Source organism: Falco rusticolus, chromosome 1 (genome assembly GCF_015220075.1).
Source record: "Falco rusticolus isolate bFalRus1 chromosome 1, bFalRus1.pri, whole genome shotgun sequence".
NCBI classification, from domain to species: Eukaryota; Metazoa; Chordata; class Aves; order Falconiformes; family Falconidae; genus Falco; species Falco rusticolus.
This window is the reverse complement of record NC_051187.1, coordinates 31,116,718-31,140,372: the sequence shown is the minus strand read 5'-3', so window position 1 is coordinate 31,140,372 and position 23,655 is coordinate 31,116,718. Positions and strand designations below refer to the sequence as shown.

At 46.7% G+C, this 23,655-nt stretch overlaps 2 protein-coding genes across 12 annotated transcripts in view; one reads left to right on the top strand and one right to left on the bottom strand.

The window, feature by feature from the left end:
• Positions 1-13,513, top strand: part of KDM2B (lysine demethylase 2B) — a 125,910-nt gene extending 112,397 nt beyond the window's left edge. For 4 of the 10 annotated variants that reach the window (XM_037375452.1, XM_037375450.1, XM_037375458.1 and 1 more), the window contains 9 exons: positions 3,856-3,942; positions 5,046-5,315; positions 6,313-6,351; positions 7,995-8,668; positions 10,128-10,291; positions 10,756-10,917; positions 11,170-11,271; positions 11,597-11,815; positions 12,252-13,513. In XM_037375452.1, the coding sequence (XP_037231349.1) occupies positions 3,856-3,942; positions 5,046-5,315; positions 6,313-6,351; positions 7,995-8,668; positions 10,128-10,291; positions 10,756-10,917; positions 11,170-11,271; positions 11,597-11,815; positions 12,252-12,433 (1,899 nt within the window). In that variant the 3' untranslated portion in view covers positions 12,434-13,513. The remainder of the gene's footprint in view (positions 1-3,855; positions 3,943-5,045; positions 5,316-6,312; positions 6,352-7,994; positions 8,669-10,127; positions 10,292-10,755; positions 10,918-11,169; positions 11,272-11,596; positions 11,816-12,251) is intronic. The other 6 variants (XM_037375451.1, XM_037375455.1, XM_037375453.1 and 3 more) reach the window with 6 other exon arrangements.
• A 1,676-nt stretch (positions 13,514-15,189) lies between these two features.
• On the bottom strand, positions 15,190-23,329 carry RNF34 (ring finger protein 34). 2 transcript variants are annotated; one of them, XM_037375461.1, is made up of 6 exons: positions 23,219-23,329; positions 19,428-19,646; positions 17,702-18,091; positions 17,327-17,383; positions 16,878-17,079; positions 15,190-15,493 (listed from the first exon to the last, which is right to left on the bottom strand). In XM_037375461.1, exons 1-6 carry the CDS (start codon positions 23,222-23,224, stop codon positions 15,306-15,308), a joined length of 1,062 nt encoding a protein of 353 aa, XP_037231358.1. In that variant the 5' UTR covers positions 23,225-23,329; the 3' UTR covers positions 15,190-15,305. The 2 variants fall into 2 exon arrangements, with proteins under 2 accessions (XP_037231358.1, XP_037231359.1); XM_037375462.1 differs by lacking the exon at positions 23,219-23,329 and adding an exon at positions 22,886-23,096.
• Positions 23,330-23,655: the final 326 nt, after the last annotated feature.

Below are 23,655 nucleotides of genomic sequence, written 5' to 3'. Positions count from 1 at the left end.
TCCTGGCCTTTCATGTTTCTTGCGCTGTGCATAGTATTGCACCGAGCTCTGTGTGTGTCATTTATTAGAGCAGAAAGTGGGTAGCTGGCAAACCAGAACTGTGGCTGTCTCCCCAATTCATGAAATTGGTGCTCACAGCTCCTGCCTGCCACAGATGGGCTCTGAAAGGGAGCTTTGCTTGCTTGGCTCTGCTTAAAACAAGGCTTTGGGGGCTGGTGAAGCAAGGGAAGGAGCTGCTCATTTTCAGAGATACCTCAATTTTGGCTTGTAGCTGCTGTTTTGCTATTCCAGTCCTTCCTGAAAGTGCCCTGCACTGCCCCGTCTCTTGCTTTGCAGTGCCAGTGACAATTTGTGTCTGAGTCTGGAGAACACAATTGTTGTCTAGTGGCAGTTCCAGTATGGTTTCCTCTCCCCATACCACATTTGGGACTAGTTGCACAGGATGTGGGTCAGATCTGTGAAATCTAGCAAGTGCTGTTTGTTCTTTTATGCATGTGTGGTGTTCCGAGTGCTGTTTTGGTAACTAGGAGCGATACTGCTTTGGGTGTTTGTGAAAATCAAGCAGTGGGAAATTTACAGTGTGCCTTGTGTGTCTTGTATTTTAATTTCTCAGTGCTTCTGTTGAGCTGAAATCGTGAGGTAACTGGTACTGCTTATTTACTGAGGAAAAAGGGTGCTGGTAGGATTTCTGAATTGTCATGGAAGGCAAGATGAGATGCGCAGGGGAACAGCAGAAGGAAAATAGAGCCTCTCCCTTGGTTCCCTCCTTACTTTTTATTCCCAGGTTCTATGATTTTCCACAAGACAAAAATCTGTTGCCATGTTTACATGTTGCTCAAGCCCCTGATAGGAGCTTAAGCCTAGAGGCTGGAGCCTGTAAATAGTCCTCCTGGGAAGTGCCTTTGAACACAGCCACAGCCCCAGGGCAGCTGCTTCTGCTGTCCACCAAGAGAAAGTCCCTTCCTGTCCTGCTTGGTGAATAGGCTGTTGGTCATCTCCAGTTAAATGTCTGGCAAATGTACTTTTGGGGGAGACTGGAATACCTTGGATCAGTGAAGGGAGGAGTGTTGTTTCCTGACTTCTCCCATGTGGAGTGAATTCCTCCAAGGTGCATCTCCAAAGCTCGTGGAGTAGTTTGGCACATGCAGCAGCTCATCAGTACTCCAGGGCAGGTTGTTCCTGTTTTGAAGTCCATCCTCTTCCAGCTTCCTGATTTGGCTGTACATGTTTGTGGTGGGTTTTCTCCATGAAAAAAAGTGTCAAGAGGATGATCTCTTTGGGGAGATTAAGGGTAGCTCAGTGCCTTTGTGCTCATGACAATGTTTGCAGCCTTGAGGGGCTTCTCTGGGTGCCTCTTGCTGGGGAAGCCTTGGGTACCAGAGCACATTAGGTGCTTGTGCTGGATCCACGCTGAGGACAGCCAGGATGTTCCATATGCTGAGAAGTGTCATGGGAAGTTTCTGACGTGCTTCTTTCCTTGAAAATACAATAGCAACACAAATGCTCATTTTGCTGGAGTTTCTTATGAAACTGTCTTGGTACTGTGCATTGTTCCCAGAGGGAGCTAGTGAGATTTTTGGAGGAATATTGCCTTTTGTTGTTAGCATTAAAGTTGAACCAATATTGATGAGTTTTTCTTGCTACATCTCAAATTGCTAGTAATGCTGGTTAGCGTGTGTGAGTGAGGGCAGTATCTGATGCTGTCCCCTTAAGGAGGGGTTCGTTTTCCCCAGTAGGGGCCTGTTCTTTTTCACCTTAAGTGGATATAGTGATAGTGATGGGACACGGTGAATATTCAGGTGCCTTGTCAGAACAGCAGAAATACAAAGACCTTTTGCAGCACAGCTGCGCGGCTGCCCATGGCTTCAGCTCAGGTGTGTCTTGCTGCCTATGTTATTACGGTCTCGGCATTACCAGAGTTCACGGCTCTTGCTCAGTGATGTCAGATCAGCATCCTGGGGTCTCCATATCCCTAACAAGAAGACTTTACAGTAGTGTAGTCTCATGTTTAGACTTCCTGAGTTACTGACCTCAGGTACGTTTCTGAAGATGGCCTCGTGCTGTGGCTCAGACACCCACCTGCTGTTTGTAGCAAACACTCAGAACTGGCTCCCACCCAGCCTGAAAGGCTTGGGACAGATTCAGTGGCAGGTCTGTGTGTGTCTAATTAGTTTGCTTACAGTTCCTCACATCTGTTCAGTTCCTTAAACTTCACAGAAGGGACAGAGCTGCACTGTTTTCCCTTCAGTAGCATTTGTTCTACATTCAGTGCGGGAAATAACTTGTTCCCAACTTGAGCTTGGGCCAGGAATTGTTCCCCTGGGGCAGAGATGTATACAACAGCTCCTGGAGTATCTTACACCTACCATGGGAAAGAAGGTTCAAAGGCACACAGTTGTGATAAAACCAGTATTTAAATTCTGCCCACTTCATTTACTCATTTATTAACTTCAGAAGACTTGCGGAGAGAGACTGACATGTCATCACTCTTGCTAGATGGTGAAACTAGAATGGCTGCTGTCTGGCTCAGGGACTTGAGGAAGCAGTTCCCCTAAACCCAGGGGCTTCCTCCTGCACAGCTAGTACATTTTTGCTGAGCTGGAAAGAGAGGAGGAAGTGTTTCAGAAACATGAAAAATCTGCCGATCTCTGCCCCGCCTGTATCAGCAGATCTCCTGCTACTGTGCTGCTGATGCCAGTGCCCAGCTATTTTTCTTGACATAGCATGTTTTTGTTGTCTGCAATAGTAATAAATCAACCTTTCTTTCTCCCCCATTAAGACTTTTTTCTGAATATATAACTAAACCCCTGAATGTTGAATGTGCCATCAGTGAACGTATGTGTCTGTGCGGAGGGTGTTTTTAGCTTAGCTCCACTTCTCATCCTCAGTTTCATTCACAGAAATGTCTTTTCAGAAACGCCTATCTCCTGTTTGGAAAGTAATGTGGGCTCCTATATCGAAATTCAGAAACCAGCAGCTTTTCAACTGCGCAGGGCAGGATTGTGTTTTATCGTAGTGTAACAACACTGAGTGTGCTTCTTCTCTTTCAAAAAGCAAAATGCCACAGTCTCTCAGAGGTAGTGAAGTAGTAAGCATTTCTTTTCCTTACACTAGCTGGGTATCTGTGGGTGTGAGAAACCTTCAAAATGCCTTCATGTGTCCAGTCTTCTGAGTATAAGTGCCTGTTCTCGAGCTGACTTGGCAACTGTCATTTTTATTGGCACATGGGCTTGAAGGCTGGAGGCATGGGACTGCTAGTTCTGATCCATAAAGAAAAGTATTTTAAGGAACACTTGATTACAGTGCAGGGTGCTTTGCTTCTAAAAATGCCAAACAGTATTAATGTATGTGAGAATGTGTGTATGGGAAAAATCTCTTCCTATTAAAAGATCGGACTGTGCCTCACTCCTGGGGGGGGGACGACAGGATGGGACTGAGCTTTGTCAGCAAGTGGTGTGGGAGGACATTTGGAGATGGCATGATTACAGTCCTGGGTTTTGGGGGTTTTGGCTTGGGTTGTTGGGGTGTTTTTCGTTGTTTTGGGTTTTATCCCTGTGTTAATTGGGATTTGTCACTGACCTTTGTAAAAAGCCCAGACATGAACCCTTTTGTCAAACACCGATTTGGCCAGCATGCTTTCCTGCCCTGTTGACATCATCAGAAGGGGTAATTGTGCATGGCCAAGGATGGTGCAGCACCTGTGGTGATCTGGGTTTCTTTTCTGCAGCCATTGGGAGGGCAGCAGTTGATCAGAGAAAACTGAGCTGTATAAAATGCTTCTAAATGATCTGCCTATAGACTTCTGCAGCTTTTTGCAGCACAATTGTGAATTGAGTTGTGCCTCTCTTTCATCAGGTGAAGGAATCGGATGGTGTGGTTAACGATGAGCTGCCGAACTGCTGGGAGTGTCCAAAGTGCAACCATGCAGGGAAAACTGGAAAAGTGAGTTTAATGGGAATAAGTGGTGCTGGAATGAGATACAAAATCTGAAACGTTCCCTCTGGCTTGTAGATACAATTTTGCCCAATACCACCTCTTGATTTTGTGCTTAATTTAGTTGAGTTGAAGGAAACAAACTAATGGCCTTCTGTTCTTTAATAATCTCTGTATTCTTGTTCCATGTACCAACACTTCACCCAAACCTGGGGAATATTTAGGTTAGTTCTGTGCATGGCTGCATGTTAATTTCAAAGATGAAAATACTTTAAAAAAAAAAAAACCAAAAAAAACCCCAGAAGCAATTATACTAGACCTGAAGTGTCTGTTGGAGTTAGTAAAGCATTATTTCTTTGCAAACTGAGACAGACACTTGCAAGTGTGTAGTTACAAAAGTAACTTTGTGAAGGTTAGAAGCATGACCAGCAGGTTGAGGGAGGTGATTCTCTGCCTCTGCTTGGCTCTTGTGAGACCCCACCTGGAGTACTGTGTTCAGCTCTGGAGCCCCCAACATAAGAAGGACATGGACCTGTTGGATTGAGTCCAGAGGCGGCCACGAAGATGATGAGAGGGCTGGAGCACCTCTCCTTTGAAGACAAGCTCGGAGTTGGGGTTGTTCAGCCTGGAGAAGAGAAAGCTCTGGGGAGACCTTGTAGCAGCCCTTCGGTGCTTAAAGGGGGGCTTATAAGAAAGATGGGGCAGACTTCTCAGTAGGGCCTGTAGTGACAGGAGAAGGGTTGGGGTAATGGTTTTAAACTGAAAGAGTGCAGATTTAGATTAGATATTAAGAACAAATTCTTTACTGTGAGGGTGGTGAGACCCTGCCCAGAGAGGGGGTGGATGCCCCATCCCTGGCTGGACGGGGCGTGGAGCACCCTGGTTTAGGGGAAGGTGTCCCTGCCTGTGGCACTAGATGGTGATCTTTAAGGTCACTTCCAACCCAAACTCCTCTGTGATTCTGTAAGGTTGAAACTACTCTAACTCCTCGTTAATCATTTTATCTGTTACAAAGTGATCAACCCACCAGTGTTGGAGTGGTGGAGGCAGCTTAGACAAAGAGCTGAGAAAGGCATAAGATATAAAGTTTGTTTGTGTTTTGTGTCTCTTTGGCGTACAAGCAAAAGCGCGGACCAGGATTCAAATACGCATCAAATCTCCCAGGCTCATTGCTGAAGGAACAGAAAATTAACAGAGACAATAAGGAAGTAACAGATGCTGCAAAACGGAAAGGGGATTGCGAAGAAACTCCCAGGCGGAAATCGGAGGAACATTCCAAAAAGACTCAAGTTGACTCAATATTGAGGAGAAAGTCAGATGAAGTGCATCTGTGGAGGAAAAGGAAATTTGAGAAACCCCAGGAACCCACTATGAGAAAGCGGGTATGACAAAACACTTTTTCATGTGCTTACACAGATGCGCGTGGGCTGGTTGGGGCTGATGTCTCTTGCCTTCTGGCTTATAGCTCATCTTGAGATCCCAGATTGTTACAAAAGAAATTGTGATGTTTTACCTTCCTTTCTGAAAACTGCTAGTCTAACAGGACAGTAGTTTGGAGTGACACTTCAGTTGATGTTCAGAGGCTGAAAACACTGGGCTATGGCTGTTGTTTTATTCAAAATACTGGAAAACCCACTTTAACTGAAAAGTCTTGACAAGATGCTTGGAGTAGGAACAAGGTGAAAATCAATTTTTAATGGAACCTTTTTTATCTCTATCCACTTGGTGGCGTACGGCAGCTTATTTTGTGGCTGATTCGGGATGTACGATACTCCTAACCCGTCAGAGGACCTTTAGAAATGACTCCTGTAGCCTGCAAAGAGGAGGAGCTGCTCACAACAGCGGTGTAGACAGCTTTTCCCTGAAAGTGACAGTCAGAGCTCTTGGGCCAGGCGGGGACACCGAGTTGTCATGTGGATTGCAAGATACGGTTCTTGGGATATACAGAAATGCTGGTTTGCGGAGGTAGAAATGAGGACCTAGATTTAATGTGTCTAACGGGTAAACGGCTCACGGCTTTAAAATCCAGATCAGTGGCTGGTTTTGTATTGCGTGTGCAGTTCACAAGGAGTGGTGGTCAGTCCGCCCCGCAGGGCTCGACAGTGGGAATGCTACAGGCAGTGCAATAAACATAGGGTTTGGGGTCGCTTTGGTGGAGCGAGAGTGCAAAATTCACGATACCAGTTTACACATACCTGCGTTCTGGCCGTGTTTTCCTTTTCCCATCCCTTTGGGCTCACTGCAGTGTTTATGGATGGCTTGAATTGCTCCGTGAAAGCCCCGCAGGGTGTGAGGAAGGCACTGTGGATCACCAAACCTTCACCAGACAGCACAACAGATGTCGTGTTTTGGGGTTTTTACTTTTCTTTCTTCCAACAGCTAAAACTTGGAAAAGAAGACAAAATCTTCAGGAAGAAGGTACTTTGCCTTTTTAATAGACGTGTTCTCAATCCCTTTTAATCCCTTCTCATGTGAGCTGAATGGTGAGCCGGTTTCTCTATCAGTCATGTCCTTGTGTCACTGCAGGCATTTTTATTATCCCGTTTATGTCTTGAAGTTACAGAATATGTCTCTCATGGAAACCTTTACACTCCAGGATAGCTTAGCTGCAGTGTCTGGTTTTATATTTTCTGTTCTGGTGTCCCATATTAAAACAGAGCAGCAAGCTGTGTCCTGATGGCCCAAGGAGTAAAACTCTCTTTCTATACTGATGTTTTGCTCTTCCTGTGTCGTTGAATCTTGCCCCTGCCACGCAGCCCCTTGGCAGCCTGTACTGCAACACGTCCCTGGGGTCCCCTGCTGACACCCCAGGGAGCCAGCGATGACCTGGCACACGTGTATTGATTACCTCTCACAATCTGGCACGATAACAGAAGTTTGATACCTTTAAACTGAGCGCTCGTCAGTACCCTGTGTGAGGGATGCTGCAAGCTGCCAGTAGTCTGATGTAATTTTTTTTTATTCTAACCTGTCATTAACTTCCTGTGACCTCTTCCTTTATAATATGTTAATTTAAAGACAGGATGCTCAGCTTTCTCTGCTGTGTGCCGCAGTCTGAAGCATAGGAGCACATCCACTGACTTGATCCAATTAGTTTATTGCAAAAGTATAGACCTTCTGATATAACCTTTTCTTGCCAGTCCAGATCTTGTCTTATTAGAGCTATTTCATTTTAACAGTTGGTGGCTTCTTTCTTGCTTGTAGTGATCAGATTAGACTTGAAGTCTTCCCTGGTGTTAGTCCCTACATCTCTTACACTTCTGCCTGGTGTGCATCAAAGAGAGATTTGATTAATGTGAGCAAGTGAAGTGCAGTTTGCTGTTCTGAACAGTGACCGGGGCAGGGAAGAAGGTGCCAGCTGACCCCTGTCAGCCTGCGTTGTGTTGGAGATTGTGTCGGCGTGAGGTCTCATCACTCTAGCAGTGTCACACCTGTCAGTCAGGCTCCCTGTTCTTCCCCATGCACCAGAGGTGGGGGAAGCTTGAGAAGGCAGAGTTTTTAGTAAGATGTAAAGCAGCAGCTAAAGCGTCATTAAACAAGGCTGTGAGTCTCCAGCAATAAGGGGTGCAGCAGCACAGCCCCAATGCGAGGCGGTGACTGCGATTCGGGAGGTTTCAGAGACTGATCTTTTGGCCACTGGGCATGAATGCATGGCAGGCAGTGCTTAAAGTGGGTGCTCAGTGAATGTGTCCCGAGCCTGGTTTCCTCTGGCCTGCTGGGGATAAAGCTGTCTGTAGTACGCTGCTTGTCTTCTGTGTGTAAATTGTCCACTGTGTAATGAGTAAGGCCCTTAAATCTGCAGGATTATGCATGGTAAATAAATGCATTTATCACTCGGTTGGAGTCCGGAGAGCCAGTAGCTGGACTCTTCACCCATGATGGCACTTGAACTTGATACCTTTGGCCGGTGAATGTACCCCTTGTGCTCAGATGGGTGAGGCCCGGTGCTGGCAGGCAGCCCGACCCCCCCAGGCAGGGCTGCCTGTGTGGAGCATCAGCGTGTGGAGTATTGCTGAGTATGTTCTCACTCAAATAGTCAACCCTTGTCTTTTCCTTTTCAGCGGCGATCATGGAAGGCTCCAGATGACCGAACTGCCATGATCAAGCCCCTGCGGCGCCTCAAGCAGGAGCCAGAGGATGACCTGCCAGAAGCACCTCCCAGGTCCAAGGATAGTGACCAGTCACGGTCCAGCTCGCCAACCGCAGGTCCCAGCACGGAGGGCGCCGAGCCCAGGGACAAGAAGAAGTTCAAGATGAGGAGGAAAAGGCGGCTTCCCAATAAGGAACTGAGCAAGGAGCTCAGCAAGGAGCTTAACCAGGAGATCCAAAAAACCGAGAACAGCCTTGCCAATGAGAACCACCAACCCATCAAATCTGAACCTGAGAGTGAGAATGAGGAACCTAAGCGTGCTTTGAACAACAGTGAGAGACTCCATAGGTTCAGCAAGGGGTTAAACGGGACTCCCCGGGAGCTGAGGCACCAGCTCATCCCCAGCCTGCGAAGCACACCTCGGGGAGTAACCCGGCCACCGCCTTCGCTCTCTCCTCCCAAATGCATTCAGATGGAACGGCACGTTATCCGGCCACCTCCCATCAGCCCCCCTCCGGACTCGCTCCCCCTGGATGACGGGGCAGCCCACGTGATGCAGAGGGAAGTCTGGATGGCTGTCTTTAGCTACCTCAGTCATAGAGACTTGTGCATCTGTATGAGAGTTTGCAAGACCTGGAACAGATGGTAAGGAGGATGGGAAACTGAGCCAGGCCTGTCGCGTAGCGGGATGGGCTCGAAAGGGAAGTGGGCGATTGGAGGCACTAACCTCTCCTAGAAGAGGTGTGCAGGTTGTTATTGAAGCTCTGATGAGCCCAAGGAGAAGGGGTGGCCACCAGTGTCTGGAGAAGTAGCATGTCTTCTGGTGTTTTCTCAGAAACAGCAGTGTTCCCAGCATCTCTGATGGGAATTGTGTGTGTGTCAGCCCTGGCGTCAGCCTGCCAGGGCTGTAGTGCCCCAGAGCAGCCTGTTCTGCAGTTAGACACCACAGCGTTCTTGCTGCTGGAACAGCCAGTCTAGGTCATGCTAAGTCTTGGTGTCATTCTGCCCCCAGGACTTGCTGACTGCTAATGCGGTTGTTTGTTCAGTGCAGCTATTAAATACCTATTGAGATACAGCGAAGATCTCCCGTGCCCTCAGTGTTCTCCTCAAGAGGGCTGTGCTGATTGTTTCCCTGCAGAGGGTACGTGGAGAGCGGTCCTGTTCGCTGTGTTCCGTACCAGCAGAGCTGATGGATGAGTCCTTCGTTAATTGTATTTACTCAGTGTGTCTGTTGGGTGCTCGGGGTACCAGAGTGTGAACGTTGACACAGTCGGTGACTGTACAGCAGCAGGAAGTGTTAGTGGACAGATTTATGTTTCACTGAACTTGCAGTAGAGTTGGCTGTCATCTCAAATCCAACTGTAATGTGCACACAGATGGGCAGATCGTAACAGAGGCTCCTTTCTAGCACAGTCTAGTGACAGGAAGTTCGAGAGGTTGATAATTCGGTGCAAGATGATGTGTGTGGAGTGTCTCTTCTGTGGGCTTCTCGGTGTCACAGAAAGCTAGTAAATGCCTTTTCCACTTACGTGTGGTGGTTTTGAAGAAAACGAGAAAATGCAGAATCTTGCACACTCTTCAGGACTTCCTGCTTGTTGCCCTTCGAGAACCATAAAGAGAGCATAAAAACACGTAAGCCGCGTTGACAGGAGTAACACAAACACACAGAACAGGAGAGCAGGGGGATCTGTTTTACAAAACTCACTGTATTTTAAGTAAACAAAATTCACTGTATTTTAAGTAACAAAAGCACAGGGGAAATCAGGACATTTAAAAGCAGTGTTTATATTCAAAAGGTAAGCAAGAAGGCGTGGCTTGTCTTCAGGCTAGAAAACGGATTTTAGTAATCTAAAGTTGGTGACACTTGTAATTCTGTGGAAATAATTCCATGCTTTATTGCCTGATGTATTTGATGGAGAAACTCCAAACCCATGTAGTGCTGTGTGTTGTTGTGCTTATCTTAGCATTGCTCAGCCTGATTTTTGCTATTTTCAGTTAAATGCTGTAGTTTTTCCTGCTGTTTAATGACACCTTTTAAAGTCTGCAGAAATCAAAACCAGTGCCAAATTAAGTGCTGTTGGCTTTTTTTTTTCTTTTTGGGTAGGTGCTGTGACAAAAGATTATGGACCAAAATAGATTTAAACCATTGTAAATCCATCACTCCACTTATGCTTAGTGGCATTATTAGGAGACAGCCTGTAACCCTTGATCTTAGCTGGACAAATATATCTAAAAAGCAGCTGAGCTGGCTTATCAACAGACTGCCAGGTAAGTGATGTTTTTTGACCACCGAATTTAGCAAACCAGTTTGTCTCTAAACTGCAGTCTTGGAGGAAAGTCTACAGGGATCTGGGCTATCCCAGGAGAGGAGTAGACATGTAGGAATGAAGTATGGGCAGGTTTAAAATGGACCAGAAATGTGTTCCGTGGTGGCTACTTGAGGTGCTAGGTGAACTGATGTGGGGCAGGGCTTTGTCAACAGGTCATGGTGCTGTGGCAAGTGCCTGTGCTGATGTGATTAGCCGGGGGTGGGGGGGGGTCTGCTGTCACCCACAGTGATGAAGCTCCAGATGGTGGGAGAGCTGGGGAGCTGGGCAGGAGGTGGCTCCCGGGGCCCCTGCTTGCCCTGGAGTGCTGGGATTGTTCCTCAGAATGGGACTGGGCTTTGCCTGAGATCACTGTGGATGTCTCTCTGGGTAGGCCGCATGCTCCAACTTCTTCTGTATCTGCAGGTCTCCGAGACCTGCTGTTATCAGGGTGCTCATGGATAGCAGTGTCGGCACTTTGTAGTTCCAGTTGTCCTTTACTCCGAACCCTGGACGTGCAGTGGGCAGAAGGACTGAAAGACGCACAAATGAGAGACCTTTTGTCACCACCCACAGATAACCGGCCAGGTAACGGGCGGGAGGCGCGCGAGAGACCTGTCCCAGCCGCTCTGCGGCATCTTCTGTTGCTAGTCCCCCTTGGAGGCAGCGGGCAGAAGCCCCCGCGGCTGGCGCTGGTGGGGTTCCAGGCTTTGCTGATGCGCGAGGTGGTCAGAGTCGTGCCTTGCCACACCTCCTCGCTGGAAGCCACTGGATAACGAGTGATGTTCTCAGTCGTCTGAGCCACTGTGCTAGTTTTCTGTCTGACTTTCTTCTCTTCAGGCTGCAACGGGTGTACTTTAGAGAGTATGGAAACACTTTCTTCCAGTTCAGGGAAGGAGCAGTTCTGTGGGTCATGCCACATTCGCCCGGATATCAGCTCAGGTGAAATTTTGAGCAAATCAGATCTGCTTTCTGGCATGCACTGCACAGCCTACTGCTTACTCCCGACTTGTAATTCCGCTGGGCCCCTGCAGTTACTTTCATCCCTTTGGTTTTGAAATCAGGAGGTGGCTTTGTCCACGTGCCTGTTCCAAAAACAGACGAGTGTTCATGCTGATGTCCCCTCCAAAGCTCCAGTCAGGCAAAAGCGTCTGAAGTTGACTTAGGACAGCAGTGTTGTGTGTCACAGTGCATTTCATATAGATCTGCAGATGTTTGCAACACGGGGTGAGACCTGTGGGAGTGACCTGCTGCCTCCGCTTTCCAGGTCAGATCGACAACCGGAGTAAACTACGGAACATAGTAGAGCTGCGTTTGGCTGGCCTGGATATCACAGATGCTTCTTTGCGGCTGATCATAAGGCACATGCCTCTGCTCTCCAAACTCAATCTTAGTTACTGTAATCATGTGACGGATCAGTCTATTAACCTGCTGACCGCGGTTGGAACCACCACGCGGGATTCATTAACGGAAATTAATTTATCAGGTAAGCACCACGAGCGCAGGGGAGGTGGGGAGCGCAGGAATCACCTGTTGGTGTTAGACTTGAGTGAAACGCTCCTGGGTGGGAGTGGTTCTGCCCAGCTCTTCCCCGTGTAACGCCCCCCTCTCCCTGGGACTCCGCAGCTGCCTGGCCTCTCCCGGGGACTCCACCAGCTGCTGCCTCCTGCTTGGTGCTGCGCGTTGCACCCCGCTCCTCCTCCCAGGGGATTTCACACCACCACGAATCTGGCATGCTTTGCTTTATCACGGTGGTTACACCAGTTGCGGGGATCAGAGAAGGGCAATGGAGCTGGCCAGGCGATTTCACTGGCAGTACAGGGTGGGCAGCAAGGACCTACAGCAGTCAGGATAAACCAACCTGCTGGACAGCAAACCAAGGCGCACTGTTAAACTTCTCCCCCTTGGTTTTTCTCTTGCAGACTGCAATAAGGTTACTGACCAGTGCCTGTCTTACTTCAAACGCTGTGGAAACATCTGCCAGATAGACCTGAGGTACTGCAAGCAAGTGACAAAAGAGGGCTGCGAGCAGTTCATCGCAGAAATGTCAGTAAGTGTTCAGTTTGGGCAAGTGGAAGAAAAACTTCTGCAAAAACTGAGTTAGTTAAAGGACACGTGTAAATACTGGGGTGAGGGGGGGAAGGGACTAAGAACACGTAGGGATTTTATTTTCAACTGGGAACTTGGAATATTGGAAAATACCGCGATTGGATTTTACAACTCTTGTTGAGAAGAGAGCAACGTGAAACTACCCATGTTAAGAATTTCGACTTGTGCCACTAATTCAGTCTACCTGGGATGTCCTGCACTGGCTCTTATGCAAATTCATAAGGCGACTGTTATTTGATGGTAATTGTTCACACCCGGAAGATGACTGATCTCCAAGAAATACTGTTATTTAAAGTACCACAGCATGTGCTTGGTAGTGTAAATTTGATTTCTGCTTTTCATTTCTTGAAACAACAACAAAAAAAAAAGTTGGTGTCATTAAAGTGGACCACGCACTGCATTTCTGCCTTCTTAACACGTTTTGTTTTGTTACATCTTACATTATGCAGAACTATTTTTGTACAAAAATTGTTTAAAAATTATTTATGCAATGTTTGAATGCATTACCAGTGTTTCGGTTTTGATTGCCAATTTTTATCTTTACTTATGGTAGGCGAGAACTTAACCTATACTTCGTAGACAGTATCTATCTACAAACGTGCCCAGGTCAGGAAAAGTAGGTTAATACTTTCAACTTAAAGCATGTTTTAATGGAAGTTTATATCCTGCTTTGTATACTTCAGAAGTGACATAAGCATGTTGTGGAAATAAGGTGTAAATTATAGTTGAAGTAAAACACTTTTATCTGTATAGAAATCACCTTTTTCTCAAAATTTTAAAAAAAATCCAATTTCAGCTTTTGCACATAGGAGGGTTTCACTCTGTAGCATGAGCTCTTGTACTCAATATAAAATTAATTTATACAGTGAGTCCAGCAGTAGAATAAATGGTCAAACGTAGTCTCTCTTTCTTTGAAGTGTGAGTTGAGTTCTCATTTAAGGTTTATAACATGGTTATTTCCTGATTGTAAAATTCTGCATTCATAAGTGCCATTGTTGTACGGTGTTGTTTTCGTAGACCTTCCTGATGCAGTTTTACCTTTGTTGAATTTGTATAAACGATTGTACAAAAACAGGCGCTGGCTCTGTGGGTTTCTGTTCCTGGGCTGCGTTTGGGCTGTGTCCTGTGCCTCTCTGCTAGCATTTTCCAGTACATTCTCGCTGAGGGGATAAAATACACCCAGCGACCTTCCTCCAGCTGGAATCTGCCCGGATCAGTGCTAGGGGCTCAGAGAATGTTAAAGCTGGGGCTGAGTAACCAGCAGTGCTCCTGCCCCTGGGTAAGAAAAGAGACAGAGGCTGAGAAAGCCCATCACAAATCTTTATTGAGCTTGTGTGGCTAATGAAATTATCAGCATGGAATTAACACATAGGGTATGGTTTTCTTCATTAGCTTACCCACAGAACAGAGACTCCAGCAATTAAGTACCATTAAAAAGTTACTTCTAAAAAATGAAGCCATGGAGAGGTTTGCTCCCTTCTGAAAAATAACCAGCAGCAGCTCCAGGCTGTGTATCTCATGTGCAAGAGCTACCTTCTCAAGCCAGCTGAATTTTTCACATAGAAGATGAGGAACAGGCAGGAGAGCGTGGCAGAGGTAAGAGCTCCGGGGGCTGCAGCCCAGGCAAAACCTGGCCTTGGCACTTCCCTGGCGGGTGGGAAACTCCAAGGAGAAACTGCAGTGCCATCACCCCACCCTGCTCAAAGAATAACCAGCCAGGGCAGCCTCCTGTTCTTACAGTGAGCTTAAACACCAGCTTGGCCATGGGCATCCTGTCCCCAAAACATGAGCTGTCCCAGCTGCTGTTCCTCCCCCGGCCATGTCACAGGTATCCCCCAAGGCCCAGCTGGACATCCTTGCTGGAGAGGGCACTTTTACCCCACTGGGGGCACTGCCTGCAGCACCACAGCCCCCAGGAAGCTCAGCCTACGTGAAAAGTCTCTGAACAAACGAGGTTTCAAACAAACGCTGCATTTCCCCTCTGCAGTGCAGGTCAGTAACACCATACATTCCACATATCAGCAGCACATCGTGTCATCACCCTGGTTAGTATTCACAGTAACATCAGGTTGTCGGCACATGGAGTACAATCATCACACATTAATAGTTACAATAGGCATGAGCAGATTAAGGATCACAATAGTATGGTTTACTATACCCCTTCTTAAAAAAATATTTTATTCCTAAACTAAAAAACACTTAAGTAACTGGTATTTGGATGCCACATGGCAGAGCCCTGCAAAGCAATGAAGCTTTTTGTACCTGTACAGAGGAGGGCCCAGACAGTACGTGTGTAACAACAGACATTTGGAAGGAAGCAATTGGCATAAAATATAAAATAGATTGCTTCAGGGCTTTGTGCAGGTACAGTTAATGGCAGTGCTGTCTACAGTCGTTATTTGATACTGTTAACACTGTTGCAGGGACAGTGTCAGAACAGTTACATTCTATAATTACATAAAAGCTGAATATTCAACTGATAGTCATTGCTTCTAATGCACTAGACAAGGTAACAGGCTAATACGGTCAAGCAGAGGTGTTTCCTGACCAGATGCTGGGTACTGAACGCAATAATCGGAGGCGATATTCTTCAGAAGAGAGCAAGAACTGGTGTAAACAGTTTGACTCAAACAGTTTGGGGGTTGTAAGGTAGCATCAGGCAGCGCTATCACTGCACACACCAGCATCGTGTCGCACTGCCCAAGCGCAGGGTCCGGTACGCTGTAGAAAAGTGTTTCACAAACTTCCAGATCCTGATGTTCAAAATGCTGCGTTTATTGAGAACTACAAAGCTGACAGACACCCTGGGGTTCGCACTCCTGCCCTCAGAAATCTTGGAAGGGCGACTCCAGCCACCCACAGTGGGGTTAGGACTTGAACACGTGCACAGCCCGCACAACGTACTGTCGGCAGATGGGGCACTCGCTCATCCTCTTGCCACACTTGGTGCAAGTGACCATGTGGCCGCACTCCAGCAGGACGCAGTCGATGACGGCGTCCATGCAGATCCGACACAGGTTATCGTCGTCCTCATTCAGCTGCATCTTCTCACCCTCTGCAAACCAACAGGGAGGGAGGTCAGGCACTCGGGCCCTGGGAAACCAGCTCGGTTCTAGCTGGGCAACTGCTAAGATACACAGAGCAGCTAATTCAGCAGCAGGCAGTGCTGCTTCCCGCTCACAACAGTTAATTTCTTCAAAAAAGCAAAAGAAACAAGAACTAGGAAGCCCCTAAATGAACATTGGAAATATTTGGCTTCATGCTTTAAATTCCAAGAGCATTTCCAATTCAGAACATAGTAACTGAAATAACCCGCTAGGTTAGAATTCCGAGCATGTTGGGTTTCCATCTCTGAGCTTGCTCTGTTTGCCAGCACACTGTCCTCAGAGGATTAAACACAATAATAATAATAATAAAGCAGCCTGGGAAGTGGAAGCCTTAAGTAGGCCATAAATGTGGCAGAACTGAATAAAACCTGTCAAGTTTCATTGCCAACAGCCACCGTCCCCTATCAATAACCAAATGTTCTGCCAGATCTTGTTTAAAAATAAATAAATAAACCGATGCCTAAGCTTGAAGGTTGATTTCAGCCAGGCTTTCAATTCTAAGCCATGACTGAACCCAGGGCCTCACCTCAGCCATGTTCTGACATTCGCTGACCATCCCCCTCCACGCACTGAGCACTGAGCCGATTGTTTCACACCGCACTGTGGGTCCTGCAGCGGCCATGCAGCGGCCCAGGGCTATTGACTTGTTCTGTACAGCCTGGCTGCTGGACACAGGAATGGCGAGCCAGGCAGGCCCTTTTCCAGCTGGTAATGACATCAAAAAGTTGTTCCTCAGATTATACATTACACCCAGGAATCAGCCTGTGGCTGTCCTACAGTCACACAGCCTCATTGTTGAGTGTAACAGCAGGCAGAACAATACCCGTCACTGAGCAGCAGCCACAGAACCACTTGATCATAAAACATGGACCAACACCAAACCACTTGAACTTGGACTTCTGCCACTGTAGCTTTTAATTCTGTACCGCAGTAAAAGACCTGAATTGCTTTGGTCTGTTGACGGCTACTGAGCAGCTCCCTCCCCAATGCCCCGTGAAACCTAATAAAGGACGTGGAGGTGCCAAGTGTCATGTTCGCTGAGGAACTGGTTCTCAGTTGTGCAATTTTACCTTCACCATGAAAGCTGAGCTCTCCGAGCTTGGGAAAAAAAAGCCTTAGAAAACCCCAGCAGAATCCTGGAAAGCTTCATTTAATCACCAGAACCATGTTCAACTACTCTACCTGTACCTTCAATTGTTAAAACCCACTTCCCAGCTGTCCCAGCTAAGCAGACCAGGTCAGATACCAAGTCCTTCTGTTGGCAGAACCAGCTACCGGAAACTAGAAAATAAGAAGTAGTCTGAAGGAAGTGAGAATAAAATATAAACCTACGTGTCTTGTGGTTCTCCTCACTCTCTCTGTATAGTCTGCTCACTTTTTCCACAAGTTCCCATTTTTCACAGCATCCTGAGTAGTTGACAAAATTACACGCAAGTATTTCCTTCAGCTGCCGAACACTCAACCCTTCAATGTCTTCCAGACTTGAAATATCGGACAAAGATGCCCTCGCTCGCTTTCTGGACAATCCAGGAGTCTGAAACACATCAGTTGTACGTTTTTAACTGCCTCAATAAGTTCAGAGCACCAGATCTGGTGCTACATTAAGCTGCAGCAGCTTGGCTGAAGTTTTACTCTTTTTAAAGCAAGTGTATGCAGCTGTGCACCGCTAGACACAGCCAACTCTGAAAGAACTAGGGCGTGATACTACACATTAACAGAGACCTACACACTTCATGGTGTCACATGACAAAAATTTGTTCTTTGGATAGTTCATCTCTCACCTGCTCTTCTGCACTTTCTTCTTCTTCATTATTTATAGAAGATGTTTCCATTTGTCCCTGCAGACAAAATGAAACTAAATCAGGATAAAAACACATTATTCCTTATAAAACATTTTCCTTTAAACCAAACTGATGACAGATGACAATGACATGATGAAGTTTCCTTTGCTACTGATGGTTATCAATTTAAGTCATCTCTATCAACTAAACTAGTACTCTTATCTAGTACCTCTCCTGAAAACAGAACATTACAAAAGGCATTTTTCCTGCCACCCCAAACCGTACCAGTTGGCATTTTATTTCAAAGCAATGCATTACCAATTTAAAAAAAAAAGAAGCTATGCTATACCATAAACCACACATTAATTATTGTACCCGTAAAGGTGTTCCATTTCCTGTGCTTTCCCTTCTGTTTGCAAGTTCTCCTTGAGACGACACTGATACAGACATAGAAAACGGATGAGTAAAAAACCCCGAAGTCTGTGACCGTGATGAATGCAAGCTACTAGCGTCCATGTCCTCCTCCGAACCTAATCCATGATGGCACAGCACGAGATCCACCAAGTCTTCTTTCTCCCTGCAAGTATCCGTGGGTATGTTTCTGAGAACCAGATACTGACGCAGATCCTTTACTTTCAATCTCATTAACTGAGGTCGCTGGAAGGCTGTTTCTTGCAGCAAGTGACAAGTGGAACATCTTCTAAGATTCTCTTTTAAGACTGAACAAACTGAGCAAAAATCCTTCTTGCAGTCGCAACACACGTGCTAAGGAGAAAGAGAAAACAACCATTCAGCCGCAGGGTACAGAAAACAAATCTAGACCCTGCTCCTTCCTTCTCCAGGCTACATAATTTACTACTGGTCTTTCCTTTGTCAGTTTTGACATATATGATTTTAAGAATTTAAGTCTAGAAAACTGCCCTGTCGAATAGTTTTGCAGATGTTCCAAGGCAGTCCATCACTTCTGTAGCACTGCTGCAAGCTGATTTGAGGTTTCAGTGGAAAAACATTGTGAATAAACAAATTAAAGTACTCAAGTTGTAGTTTAGACAATAAACAAAACTGAAAGCCAGTCAATTTTATGGTATGTTGAAATAGTCTTGAATAGACCAAGTGGCACTGCTCTTTTCACATATGTAAAACACAGTATAATCCCCAAACCCTAAAGAAAAAACTTCTTCTTAATTGACTCAAAGAATTCAAAGTAGCCTTAAACGTGATGAATCACGTGGCAAGTAAATGCTCCCAAATGCCCAGATGCCATTTCTGAACAGAGCTTTGTTCAAAAGACTCCCTACAATATACAAAAGCTAGAACAGGCAAGACTTTCATCCACTGAACAAATCCGAATGCTCCAAGCTTTTCAGGATTTTGGTAAATTAATGTTAGTTTCAGAAAATGATCCTATACAGCGCTTAATTCAATGAAGTTTTTGCCATGCAAACAACAGGACACACAGGAAGGGGAAAACTGAAGGAACACGAACTGAGGAAAGAGGCTTCATGTTTATCTGAGAGAGCTGCAGAGAATTAGGTCACCGTGTGGACAAAACAATGATGCTGGACAGTCATGACACATAGAAATAATATTAACAATCTCAATTTTATTTAACTGCATTAACCTACTAACCTGCCTCCAAATGAAGTGAGAGGCTGTTGCAGTGCAACAGAACTACACCTGCTTAGGAAATGAACAGAATTACTCAAGCATTTCACAGAAAGAAGCTGTGCTACTATATTGAGAGCTTTTAGCTTCTCCACCACCCGATTTGTTCATTCCAGTACTCAACCACTATGTTTGGTATCATCTTCAAAAGCAAATGTATTTTAAGGTTTAAAACTCTGAAGCTAAACCACGTATCTCACTCATTTTTAGGGCAGACCACATTCAATGTGTCACCAGTTAATGAACATCAGACCTCTTAACTTCTAATCCCATCTGACATTAATTTCCTGTGACCTCAGAATAAGGGAGGGAGGAAGTGCCTGGCTATCCGCCTCGGGTTTCCTTATCTAAGGAAAAAAATACACGTTCATCTCCCAGTATGCCTACAGATCAGTTCATATGAGTAAAAACACTATGTAATAGGAAATATACTCACTTTTTTCCTAAAAACTGAAAAGGAAAGTCCACAGGCTTTGCAAACTATGTTAGCGCCCGCCGCAGCTGGAGACGGATATGCTGAGAAGTCTGTATTCGGTGCAAATCTGAACGGGCCAGCACCTCCCCCAAAGCCAGCCTGCTGGCCACGGACCGCACCGGTACCCATGACTTCATTCAGCAATCCACAGCAGGAAGCCCACATGGAAGTAGCTCCCGCCTGAAAACATTTACAAAGAAAAAAAAAAAAAAAAAGGAAAATTAATATCTGAAAGCCCACATCAGATGTGACTTGCTAGTGAAGAGCTACTTAGCTCCATCTGTCATCATCCCAAAAGCATGTGGCTTGAATCCCGGGAGCACCAGGAATTCAGCACACTAATGCCTATAACAGCCCAATAATCTCCACTTCTCAGCTGCAAAACCAAAGTAGGTAAGATTTGCTTCTGCGAGGCTAACGTAGGCACAAGGCGCTTGCTTTCATAACTCCTTTGCTAGCAGAGTCCCGCACAAAAAGGGTAAGGAATTTGAGGAGGTAACGCAATAGTGGAGCAAAGAAGGAAGGGACTAACAGCCAGTCATAGGTGAGAGGCAAAACCTGAAACGATGACAGGCAGCAACACAACAATTTATCATAATTAGAGCAGAGCTGTCCCCTGCAGGATCTTCTCCAGAACTAATCCTGCTCTTGTATGACTCACAGTAAAACTCTCTAAAAAAAAATTTCTGTGTGTTCAAACTTGAAAGTAATAAACCAATCTTCACTAGAAACTAGTTGCAGTCTATTTTCTCTGAGAGGGCAATGTTTTTCAAGACCCCCCCTGAACCTGCTGTCTTGTTGTCTTACAAAATGTCCAAGAAAAACTGAAATAACTCTAAATGAAATTATCCTATATTGATTGGATTTCAGTTTTGAGTCACATGATTTAATCTTAAAACACTACAAAAAATTGTAAATACCTAAGTAAATTGCTACTTTTTATTCCTGAAAGCCTTTAGTGCTACATTCTCTACCAAAATTGCATATTCTACTTTAAAGCTGGAATTTGGACTCCCAAGTTGTTCAGGTCACATGTTTAATCACTGTCATGTGGCTCACTGAAACCTACTCAAAAAAAAAAAAAAAGGGCAAATAATCACATCAGGTTCTTTCTGAAAGGAAGCACAACAGCCTTTAAACACAATTTTTTTTTTTCATACTTTTTTCTTAACTACGCTGGTTAGAGCTGTGCTGGTTTTCATTCCAGGGCAGCATCCCTTTTTTCCAAAGCATGAAGACATAAAATAATTGCTTTTGAAACTTGTAGTTCTTGCTGTGAAACCTAAACCAGAACAGGCATTTCAGCTCAGTAATGCTGCTGCCTTAATTCCTGTAGTAACTAGACTAATTTCTGTATTAAATTGCACATTTCCCCTGAACCAAACACAGTCCTGTTACATTTGTGGGAACTTAACACAGTAAGTGGGGAGACGCCAGCATGTCTCCTACCAAACCACTGAGCACAAAAGGTAAGAAAAGAGTCCTCGCTCTGGTTTCGAGCAGCTGTGAGAAACAATGCCATAGGACCAAACATGTCCTGCAACACCACCTTTACACAAGTGCTTCAAGTATGGAACATCAAAAGCATCTCTGCAACCCACACAAACCTGGCACTTCACTGTTACTGTTGTAAGCTGACATTAAAAGTCTTGCAATCCAGCAAAATAGCGAACACAGCTGGTTATTTTGCTTCTAAGTTGCACAACACGCAACACTGGGCAGTTGTAACATCAAATATACATGCAACAAATTAAATTCACTAGTCTAATTTTATAGATCTTTCAAGAGCAAAACTCATCCCAGGCATAACAAGAAATCTCCACGCAGTGGGCACCCCCAGCACACAAGAAAAACCTCCCTAAGCTTCCTACAAAGGGAGTTCAAGGGGGATGAACTGCAGTGGCCCTTCCCTGACCTCCAGCCAAGGCACCAGTAGCCCCAGCACGTGGCTGCTCTCACAGATCCACACTTGGCGCCTGTCCACTGCGTAATCAGACAGCTGTGATCATTAAACCATCATCAAGCTAAGACTTGTTCTCTACTTTTCCATAACAAAATGTGGAAACGGATCAGTATTAGGTTTTCCTATACAAAACAAGTTATGCATAATTATCCTAGTCTGTTAAGCAAGAGTAATTAACTTTCCAGAAATACATTCTGAAAACCAATTACTTAAACCAAGAGAGCTCCCAATTTAAAATCTCAGGAATTTTACAAAATATTTCCTTTTGTCTTAAGGGAAAGTTGCCAGTTGCAGAAACATTAATTCTTCATATATTCTTGAAAACTGATGTGCTAGCTTTGCATTTAAAAGATTTTAAAATAGCCACGTACAAATAACAAAAATAATGAATCAAAAAGGTCTGTCAGAATTTAACTTACTTCATTATATGACTACAGGCTTTTCAGGGAGTCACAGCAACAACAGGTACACATGAGGACAAAAACGACATAACAGATGCTACCACAGCCTTTGCACCATAGTTTACCACCTGCTTCTTACAGTTACTTTATTCAAGAGCCTGTAACAACTGTTCAGACATCACTGTCAACACTAAACAAATACATACTTAGGAAATTTTTGTTACCTGTTTGGATATGTGAATGTTGTTAGTATCAAACAGAAAATCTCTTTACGCTTACTACCAAGCAGTCATTTTAAGGTGAAAGGTAAGGCAACCTGGGGATCATTAATTTTCTACTTAAGTCAGCTGTGGATTCTTTCTATGCACTCGTGTCATTAACTGATAATTGAATTACAGTGTCTAGACTCTTATTACTCTGTACAAGAAATGAGGACACGCTGAAAAGCACCAACACAAGTGACACACGCTAAACCAAAAACTCCCTCCCTTGAGGGTGAATTAAAATTTTGCCAATTCCTGCACCAAAACCCTTTCCAACGACATCAGTCACCACTTCCAAAGTCTCTTCTAATAAGCTGCCATCAGCTACCTTCTCCCTCCATACTTTATGTGCATCCTATAGGGGCAAAATACCACGTTTGAACTTCCCTGCTCTTGCTGTTGGCTTTAAGGGAGAATTTCAGCCCAGTATGACCCCCACCCCAAGAAGCTGGGGGGCTGTATGCTGCTCTTGACACACCTGTGCGAGCGGGACATGCTACCAAAGGTGGCAGACCATGAGGAGAGCAGCAGAAGGGATATTTTTTTAACTGTACTGCTGGAATTCCACCTCTGCACCCACCCTGAGACGAAGCACAGCGCTCTCGGGGCTCGAGCGCCCCTGGGCACCCACCGAACCGGGAGACCCGCGGTCACACAGCCCCCGGCCCTCGCCCGAGAGCACAGCGGCAGCCCCGGGCGCCAAGCACCGCCTGAAGGAGCGAACCGGCCCCGCCGCGCCCCCCGCGGGCCGGCTCCCCACCGCCGCCCCCTCACGGGCCCAGCCCCACGCACCGTCCCGCCCGGAGCTCCGCCGGTCCCTCAGCCGCCGCCGGCCACCCACAGCGGCCGCAGTGCGCGGCCCGGGCGGGGGCTCGCCTCAGGCGGCGGCACCAGGCCCTGCCCGGCTGCTGAGTCAGCGAGGGGCGCCGGAGCCCCGCGGCAAGGCGGCCCCCGGCCCGGGCGTCCCTCGGTAACGGGGCAAGCCCGCGGGGGGACGGCGGGCTGAGGCGAGGAGGGCGGCGCGGCACAGCCCGTCCCACCGGCGCCGGTTCGCCCCCCTGCTCCCTCCCCGCAGCGAGGGAGCAGCCGCTCTCCCAGCGGCGGGAACACCCCCCGCCCTTTCACCTTCATGGCCGCTTCACCGCCGCCACCCGCACGCCAGCGCCGGCCACCGCCGCCGCCTCAACCGGCCGCCGTCCGCCGCGGCGACCCCCGGCGCCGACCCCCGCCCTGCTCGGCGCTCCGGCGGGCCGCCTCACGGAGGGCGGGCCTTCCCGCCGCGCCGCGTCCCATTGGCTGCTCCCCGCCGACAGCAGGCGGGCGGAGCCAATGGGAGGAGAGAAAGCGCCTGTGTGGTGGCGGAGGTGGGCGGGGCACGAAAATACCCCTCAGGCCGGTGAAGGAGCGGCCGGTGGCGGCTGTGGGTGCGTTAGAGGTGATGTCACCGAAATAAGGGAGAACTTTTACCTCACGGGTTTGGGTTGTTTGGGGTTGTTGCCTGTGTATCGAGGCGGCGTACACCGCCCGCCGAGGGGCTGAGGGCAGCGGTGACGCGGCCGGCG

Coding starts and splice junctions, on each gene's coding strand:
- RNF34 (XM_037375461.1), bottom strand. Junction 18,092..19,427: donor TTTCAGTTTTTAGGAAAAAA/GTGAGTATATTT, acceptor CTTTCTCCTTAG/CACGTGTGTTGCGACTGCAA. Junction 15,494..16,877: donor TGAGGAGAACCACAAGACAC/GTAGGTTTATAT, acceptor GTTGGTTTGCAG/AGGGTGAGAAGATGCAGCTG.